This window comes from Lolium rigidum, chromosome 4 (genome assembly GCF_022539505.1).
Source record: "Lolium rigidum isolate FL_2022 chromosome 4, APGP_CSIRO_Lrig_0.1, whole genome shotgun sequence".
In the NCBI taxonomy this organism is placed as follows: domain Eukaryota; kingdom Viridiplantae; phylum Streptophyta; class Magnoliopsida; order Poales; family Poaceae; genus Lolium; species Lolium rigidum.
In genome coordinates, this window is record NC_061511.1 from 230,262,764 (window position 1) to 230,271,830 (window position 9,067).

Here is a 9,067-nt window from a genome sequence, read left to right on the forward strand (position 1 = left end):
TTGCATTTGGGTCTGCCCCGTTGGAGATGCCCTTATCCCATCTAAATGAGGGCGAATTAAATTGGGTTATCATTTGTAGCGAGAAAAATCGAGGGAATGTAATCTAACCACCTATAGCCAAGCAAGGAATTATTTCCGCTGGTCACCGTTTTTCTTAAATTCATTCCGTGTATTTTCTTTTCTCTTACAGTATAAAAACGTGCCCAGGAAAAGTCGACACTGCAGACTGCAGTGAGCGAGTCGACAACGTCACTCCACACAAGCCGGTCCGCCGCGTCCCATCCTCCCGATCGAGCCGATGAGCCGCCTCATTTCCCGGCGGCACCTCGCCGCCGCCGCGGCCCTCCGAAGATCCCCTGCTGCCGCTGCGTTCGCTTCCAGGTTACTCCCCTCTCATCCCGCTCCGTTTTTCTGTGGTGATCCGGTTCCGCGGAAAGCTTATCCTCATCAGTGCGTTCGCGGGGCTTACTCCGTGGCGCCGCTGGGTGATTTGATGATCCGACTCTCTTACGCGGACGCTCGAATTCGCTTACCCCGCGGTTTCGATTTCAGGGGCGATCTGGGTTTGTAGCTGTCAGGTTTTTCTTTTTTGGGGACCTGCGATTGATTTGCTACTGCTCGATTCTGCTCTGACCGCGGATCATTTGGTTGTATTTGGGCGTTCACTGATAGTCTGTACGATGCGCAGGTGGTTGCACACGCCAGCATTTGCGACGGTGTCTCCCGAGGAGATCTCGGGTTCAAGCCCAGCGGAAGTGCAGAATTTTGGTAAGACAGCCAGTCATTTGTGTGGATCTGCTTGTGTTTTAGTTTAGCTTGGGTCCGCCTTTGTTGGAGTATGTATGTTTTGAAAATCGTCTCTATCCAGGGGGTTATTAATTACTGATTGTCCTAAGTATGATAATGATTTAAAAGCATAGATAAGAATCTACGACGAAGGTGGATGGAAATCATTTTTTACTTGAGAATATAGTTTCCACTTTCCACTGTGTGTGATCTGTACTATCAGACGCCAGTCCTATGTAGTTTCTAATAGGAAAAAGGCGCAAGGTGTGTTTGGTCATTGTCCTGCTTTATTTTAGAGGCTCCTGTTACGATTCCGTGATGCCACAAATTCGTGTAGCGGTTTTTCAGAGCAGTGCCATGTATTTGACTTCTAGCTAGCACGAATATTCATTATTGTTGAGCTAGTTCTTCTTAAAAGATTGTACCTGAATCAGAGTGGAACATGTTATTTCAACATGGTCGTTGATAAGTCAACTTCAGTGCAAGGTAAATGGATAAAGGCTGCTAACTGGAACTGGATAGTTGATCCTCTGAATGGTGATAAATTTATCAAAGTTGCTGAGATTCAGGGAGCTGAATTGAAGGTATGGATGCTTTGGATTGTTCACTTCTGATTGTTCACTTCTGATTTCCATGTTACAGTGCTATGAGTGTAATTTAGTTATATCTCTAAGTGCTCTATGTGTATATGTTAGTTCTGAAATGTGCTCTGCAAATATGCAATAATTTTTGTGATGCAGCCATTCGTGGAGAGTTTATCTAAATGCCCAAAGCATGGACTTCACAACCCACTTAGAGCTCCAGAGAGGTATTTGACGTTTTCTTGTACTGCATGTGTAATGCGTATAAAACATTTCAGACCAACCAATGCTGTTTTTTGGCTCTCTGATATTTTTTACTTGATGATTCAAGGCCAACATAACGGGTTGCTTAACAGATTTTATTTGACTAGTCCAGTTATCTAATTATCTACCTTCCAATCTATCACAAACTACAACTTCCAATGATCTTTCTCACCCTTTACTTGGTCGCTGCAATTTTTACCCCACACAGCTATAGTGCATAAATTATTATGGTATATACTAATTTTCTGTACATTTATCCCTAACACAACATCTCCTTAAAGACAAGTGATTCATAGCTATTCTATTCTCCCTACGACCACAGATTATTGATGTCTACACTTCTTAGTCTCCGTGTGCATTATTATTATTTTTACCACAAATACACTTAGCAACTCATGAAAATACAAAATGCAACAATTTACATCTTATTTTCATTTCACATCTAAGTATCTTTTGAAAATACTGTTGGTCAGATATCCAAAGGTTCAACCATGGTTCCTAGAGTAACATGTTTTTGTGACTCGAAAGAGTAGGCAGCAAACATGGTATATGAACAAAACTCACATGCCCTATATCAACTTGTTCAAGAACTTCTAATAGTGTCAATGGCTGCTAATATTAGTAATTGTACCTTGATGAATTTTGGAAACCTCCAATATGCAGGTATCTCATGTATGGAGATATATCTGCAAAAGCTGCACGCGTGCTTGGTCAACCTGAGGTATGCCATTTGAAATCGAAATGTTTCAACTACCTTTTATTCACAACATGTTTGTAAATAATTCTACTTCCTCTGATTCATATTACTTGACGCTAATATATATGTATCTAGACACATTTTAGTTGTATATACACCCATTTTAGCATCAAGTAATATGGATCGGAGGGAGTACATGTATATTGACAATTTTCCCTGAGATTTACTACGAATGCAAAAGCATGTCAAATTCCAAAGGAAGAGAAAAGAAAGATTACACTCGTTTTTCATCTATTTCCTTACACTGAGAGAATTGCAAAAAAGCGCCACATTTGGGGCAAACGTGCCACCTACCATTTCATGTGATTTGTGGCGGTTTTTTTCTACATGAATGTTAACCTTCCCTCAATTGTCGTGGTTTCTTGCAATTTACTCCCTTACACCTCTCATCATTGTCATTGTTCATTGGCAGGTCTTAGATTTTTTCGCTAAGCTCGTACAGAGGGTTGCTCCAAAGAGCTATCAACAAGCTCTTGCAGAAGTTCAAGTTACGCAAAAGTTCTTAGAGAATTTCTGTGGAGATCAGGTCCGTTAATCTGCATAGCATTTTCTTCATTAACAGTTGTTCACAAGTATCATGCTACACTTTTATATGAATTCATGCATTGTTGCCAAGGAGCTTACACATGCTTCAGTCTGCAGTTTGAAAGAACCCCTGGTTATAATTTTTTTCCCATCTCTCGTATAACAGGTACGTTTTCTGGCTCGGTCGTTTGCTGTGCCTGGCAACCATCTTGGACAAATGAGTAATGGCTATCGTTGGCCGTATGGTCCGGTAAGTACTCAGAATTTCTTTGGTAGATCAGTTGTAATTTATGTTTGTTGATTTTTTGGGTCTTTACACTACATGCCAGCCTATCTTACGCTACATTGTAACTGAAAGGCTGGTAATGTCATTTATATGCTACTAGACACATGGAATTAATGGTGTGCAAAATGTCAGTTGCATCTGCTACAACAGGCAAAATAATTGCTTAGCATAACCTCCTAGTGCGTTTTCTCTTTATAGACATGTTATTTGATGAATGGACCGAAATTGTGAAGCTGCTAGATGAGAGACATCAAGTTCAAATCCTTAACATAATTATTTGTCAATAGTAGACTCAATCCCATTTGAACTAGAAGGTAACTTTCATGTCAATGTAAAAGATGGTTGGCTTCATACTTTCAGTCAACTGTTTAGCTTCCCTTCGATTATTTTGAGTTTTGAGATTGAACACAAATAAGCTTTAATGGTTTAATTAATTTGGAGTTACTTCATGCTGTAGACATTATGATGTATGACAGTATAGGTAACATGAATAACTTTTTGAAACAAGCATAACAAGTGCAATCGTTTTGTGGAGGATCAAGTTGATCTAATCCTGGCAAATATGTTTTTCGATTTGACTGTTGCCATAACTCATTCCTGAGTGATGCCCGGTTTTGTATTTGATCATTCACATGCAAACTGCCACTTATTAGCTCTAAATATTTAACTTGGTGTCGAGCTGTTCCAAGTTCAGCACTATCAATTTTTTTAATCACCTATGTCATGTTAGCTCTAATATATCCCAAACTTTGAACAGGTTGCCATAATCACTCCATTCAACTTCCCATTAGAGATTCCTTTGCTGCAACTAATGGGTGCACTCTATATGGGGAATAAACCAGTCCTCAAAGTTGACAGCAAAGTTAGCATTGTGATGGAACAAATGATCAGGTTGCTTCATGACTGTGGGTTGCCTGCAGAAGATGTGGACTTCATAAATTCTGATGGTATCACAATGAACAAGCTGCTGTTGGAGGTTTGAATTCTATCTGATCACTTATTGGAAGAATGAGTGCTGTAGCAAGATGATATAATAACTAGTTAATCGATCTGTGACAAGCAAATTCCCCTTTTGTCTATATACATGTAACATCATGTTCGTCATTTTAGTGACGAACAACATTATGGCCACATTCTTTTAGTCTGCAGTAATTGGTGCATCATTTTCAGCAGTAGAGTTTTTATGGAGTTCAATACATAGTAACAAAATGCATCGGTTAGTTCTGTATTCTGAGACATAACTGGCTATTAATCATGTGGGCTAGCAGCCTAGCACTATTGTTTTACATGCGGCACATCTTCTATGGTTGTATTTTCTTTTTCACACAATCTCTTGTAGGCAAATCCAAAAATGACCCTTTTCACTGGGAGCTCACGTGTAGCAGAGAAATTGGCTGCTGATTTGCAAGGCCGAATCAAGTTGGAAGATGCTGGTTTTGATTGGAAGATTCTTGGTCCAGATGTACAAGAGGTCTGAAGTCGCTTCTGTTCCATCTTTGATGCTGTATATTCATAATTCTGTATCGTGAATTTACCAAGCCGTTGTTGAATTAAATTGCTTTTGTGACATGATGCCCAAACAGGTTGATTATATTTCATGGGTTTGCGATCAGGATGCGTATGCTTGTAGTGGTCAGAAGTGCTCTGCTCAGTCTATGCTATTCATGCACAAGGTAAATACTAAATAATGAAATCACAATTGTGAAAGTTTCTTTTGGTGTGTTTATCCATTACTTACGGGCCCATGTGCTGATATCTTTAGTACATGTAAGTTGATGAATACTAGGTTTAAGTCCAACTACATGTTATCATATTCATCTTTGCTGTTTGAATACGTTAGGCAAGATGCTCAAGACAAAGAAAAAAAATATGATTTTTTCTTTATGAACTTTTAGAGCTCATTAGAAGCTTGTGCTTCCTTGTCAATAGATTGCAATAATAATGGTGTGCAAAAATATGAATTGTTCTTTATTCATACACAAGGTAAAGACTAAATAATGAAACCACAATTGCCAAATTTTTTGGTGGGTTATCCATCACTTATAAACCCATGTGCTGATATCTTTAGTACATGTAGGTTGATGAATGCTAGGTTGAAGTCCAGTTATCTCTTATCATAATCATTTCTGTTGTTTGGATACATTATTCAAGAAGCTCAACAACAACAACAACAACATCAAAGCCTTTTGCCCAAGCAAGTTGGGGTAGGCTAGATGCCTAGATATGAAACCCAAAGGAAAAAGGAAAGCAAAACAAAAAAGGAGAGAGAAAAAAGATAAAAAAAAACTAAGATTCTGGCACATAGATCACTATTTGGATACATTATGCAAGATGCTGAAGACAAAGAAAAAAAAATACGAATTGTTATGTATGAATTTTTAGAGTTCATTAGAAGCTTGTGCTGCAATAACTGTGTTCATCTTTTCTTCTAGTTTGTTTGATAGTTTTCTTCTAATTGCAGAATTGGTCAGCTAGTGGGCTACTTGAGAAAATGAAGGGACTTTCTGAAAGAAGGAAACTTGAAGATTTGACAATTGGCCCAGTCCTTACCGTGAGTGATCATCTTTAATGCTTAATCAGTTATCACGTAATATTTGTTAGTAGATCTTTTGTCATGCTGCTGTTTTTGGTAACATTTGTTCAAAACCTGAGCTGAGCTATAAAGAGCCAGCTAACAGTAATTGTCTCCTCATACTTTGGTAGCTGTGATAACCCAAACATCAGGTAGTGTGTCAAGAAGAAAACTGAATTTACATAAAATAAGATGAGAACAGAAATGAACTTGTCTTTGCAAAGTATAATACATATGGAGAAAAGAACATGTACTCATTTAACACCAAATTATTTGTTTTAAACTATTGGTGTCGTTGCCCAACTGGATGACAGTATATGAAGTTTCAGGTGGGAATGCAGGTCGATCAGTACATTTAACGATGTATTCTAACTTAATTGGATGTTCCCTTTGTATACAAGTCGAAGCATATGAACTAGAATGGGCCGATGGATCAGCCTGATGCCTTGACCCATGCCACTTGCTTCCTAGTTTATCGTTTGGTTTCAAGTTTCAGTATAGATCGAATTGTAACCCTTTTCTGCTCATTCAGGTTACAACAGCAAGTATGAAAGAACACACGAGCAACCTTCTCAAAATACCAGGATCGAAGGTTCTGTTTGGTGGCGAACCTTTGGAGAATCACTCCATCCCAGAAGTATATGGCGCCTTCAAGCCGACTGCTGTGTTTGTTCCTCTGGTAGAAATCCTTAAAAGTGATAACTTTGAGCTTGTGACAAAGGAGATATTTGGGCCGTTCCAGGTAATACATTTTCAGATGCTGACGCTTATTTATGTCATGGTAAAATATGATTTTTACTGTAACTGGTTTTCTTACACTGCTAGCGTTTTAACCTACTGATCTCGTCCATAAGTCTGTATCGGATGTGCCCATGGTGAAGTGCTTATTTATGGCATGGCTGAAGTTTTTTTTTCCTTGGTTATGGAATGTAATAACATTATTTGTAACTCTTCTTAGCTCCATCCTATACTTCAGGCCATTGCAAACTAAAACTAATCTTACCCTTATTGACATGACATAGCGACATCTGCGCACATAGAAGGTAGCTAGGTTTTTCAATGCTATTCTACCATACTACTGCCATTACTTTGTTTTATGTTACATTTCTTTGGCATTTTTTGTTAATTACCACAGTACTTCATACTCCGAGTTTCATAATTTCAGGTGGTCACAGAATACTCAGACGATCAACTTGAGTTGGTATTAGAAGCCTTAGAAAGGATGAATGCACATCTAACAGCTGCAGTCGTTTCAAATGACCCGTTGTTCTTACAGGCAAGTTCATTCATCTGTGTTGAGCGTGTTGACATTTATATTCATTTACTTGGTTGGTTGTTAGGAAAGGCCTCATTCCCATTACCAAGCCAGTCTGATGAAGTTGTCATTTGTCAAGTCATCTTCTAGCTTTTTTTTGTACCATTAGGTAGTCGTTTCCATCGGTAATAAAACATCTAGATGGCCTCAGCTTGGCGAATGATTCGCTGTCCTCGTCTATTTTTCCAGGAGGTGCTCGGCAGATCAGTTAACGGGACAACCTACGCTGGAATTCGAGCAAGGACCACTGGCGCTCCGCAGAACCACTGGTGAGCCAAGACCCGTTGCCAGTATCAGTGATCATCGGTGTATGTTACTGAATAATCCAACACTTCTCCTATGTTGCAATTCAGGTTTGGTCCTGCTGGTGACCCAAGAGGCGCAGGGATCGGAACTCCAGAAGCCATTAAGCTCGTCTGGTCCTGCCACAGGGAGATCATATATGACATTGGGCCCTTACCTAAGAAGTGGGCGCTTCCTTCCGCTACCTGATATGCCTAGGTTAGCTAGCTAGAAGAAGACGACCTTCCATCAGGAATAAATTGGGGGAGAGAAAGCGATATGGATCGGATTTAGTCGTGAACTGATAGTGAGCCGTGTTTGAATAATGGAAGAAGCTTCATCTAGGCAATTAGGCGTTCTCTCGACTCCCCGCAAGAACACAATAAAATGGCAATGCTAGGATTGGAATGCTACAATGGTCGTAATGTGCTTTGGAGATGCAACAGTACACTCAATTCTTTGGGAATGTATGTATGCAGGAGCACTGAGTTTGTATCTGTGAAAGGTTGATGCCAGATCCTGGGGTCTAGGCGCAGTTTAGGCACTTCATATTGCACCTCGAGAAGAAACAAAATTCACAAATCAAAATTATGTCCGGTTTTATTTCTAGTACGGGCTATGTTTTCTTTTAGCTTGTGCGTCTTCGAGTCCGAGTGTGATTGCCGCGCAACTACCGAGTTCACACCTAAAGGGCCCTCAAAAAATTATAAGACGACGAGTCCTTTAAGGATTGTTCTCCAAGGAACTCCGACTCGAAATCCAATCCGGAAAGTGGTCTCATCTGCTTGGAGCCCAAGCCAGTATAGAAAGGGCACCACGCGACCGGGGAGTTGGATCAGAAAGTTGCAGAACATCGAATCGATCAGTAATCAAACGATGGCGATGCTCCTCCGATCAGCCGCCGCGCGCGCGCTCCTCCTGCGAACGTCGGCATCGGCCGTGGCCCCCATCGCCGCCGTGGCCATAGTGGCCTCGCGCCGCCTCTTCAGCAGCCACACAACCGCCAGGTCCACCACCAACGACGGCGCCGACGACGGGCAACGGGCGTGCCCCGTGGAGAAGCGCATCGAGGAGACCAAGGAGGAGCTGCTCCGGCTGTACCTGAGCAAGGCGCCGCCGCCCGGCGCGGCGGAGGTGGCGACGGACCTCACGGGCGTGCTCCGGCGGTTCCAGGAAGCCAAGGCGCGGCAGCACGATCCGGAGTCGTTCGTCGGCGGCGAGCCGTTTGTCGGGGAGGCGTTCGAGGGGGAGCTGTTCGACACGGAGGCGTACGAGGCGGACGCGTCCGTGGCGGGGTACTCCTTCTCCGGCGGCACCTACACGGGCGGCTACCACTCCGGCGACATGTTCAGGGAGGATTCGCACCCTGCTGACTCGGGGGACTCGTGGCGGTGACTGACCGACATGGCCGGCGATGTGTATGTGAGTCGTAGTTTGGGGACTTTGGTCGCGATGAGGTCGTTGCTCTCCCTTGTACGGTCGATGGTTTTCTTTTGTAAGGTTGACTTAACACGACACTCTTGGCTGTTTATATGTTGCATCAGTTTTGTATCATTGACTTGTGATATGTAGTACTATCATGAACGTAGTGGTGTACTATTCTGGACTTTATTCATACTGATGATTGTGTTCATAATCTTGATGATCGTTTGCACTTTTTTTTTGCGGGGAGATCGTTTGCACTTAGTAGTGCTCCTAC

At 41.6% G+C, this 9,067-nt stretch overlaps 1 protein-coding gene across 1 annotated transcript; it reads left to right on the forward strand.

The window, feature by feature from the left end:
• Positions 1-262: 262 nt before the first annotated feature.
• LOC124707233 (delta-1-pyrroline-5-carboxylate dehydrogenase 12A1, mitochondrial) lies at positions 263-7,977 on the forward strand. The gene is made up of 15 exons (XM_047238899.1): positions 263-381; positions 689-768; positions 1,267-1,370; positions 1,527-1,594; positions 2,295-2,352; positions 2,801-2,914; positions 3,080-3,163; positions 3,957-4,175; positions 4,539-4,670; positions 4,783-4,872; positions 5,661-5,750; positions 6,304-6,513; positions 6,937-7,047; positions 7,276-7,355; positions 7,440-7,977. Exons 1-15 carry the CDS (start codon positions 299-301, stop codon positions 7,576-7,578), a joined length of 1,662 nt encoding a protein of 553 aa, XP_047094855.1. The 5' UTR covers positions 263-298; the 3' UTR covers positions 7,579-7,977.
• Positions 7,978-9,067: the final 1,090 nt, after the last annotated feature.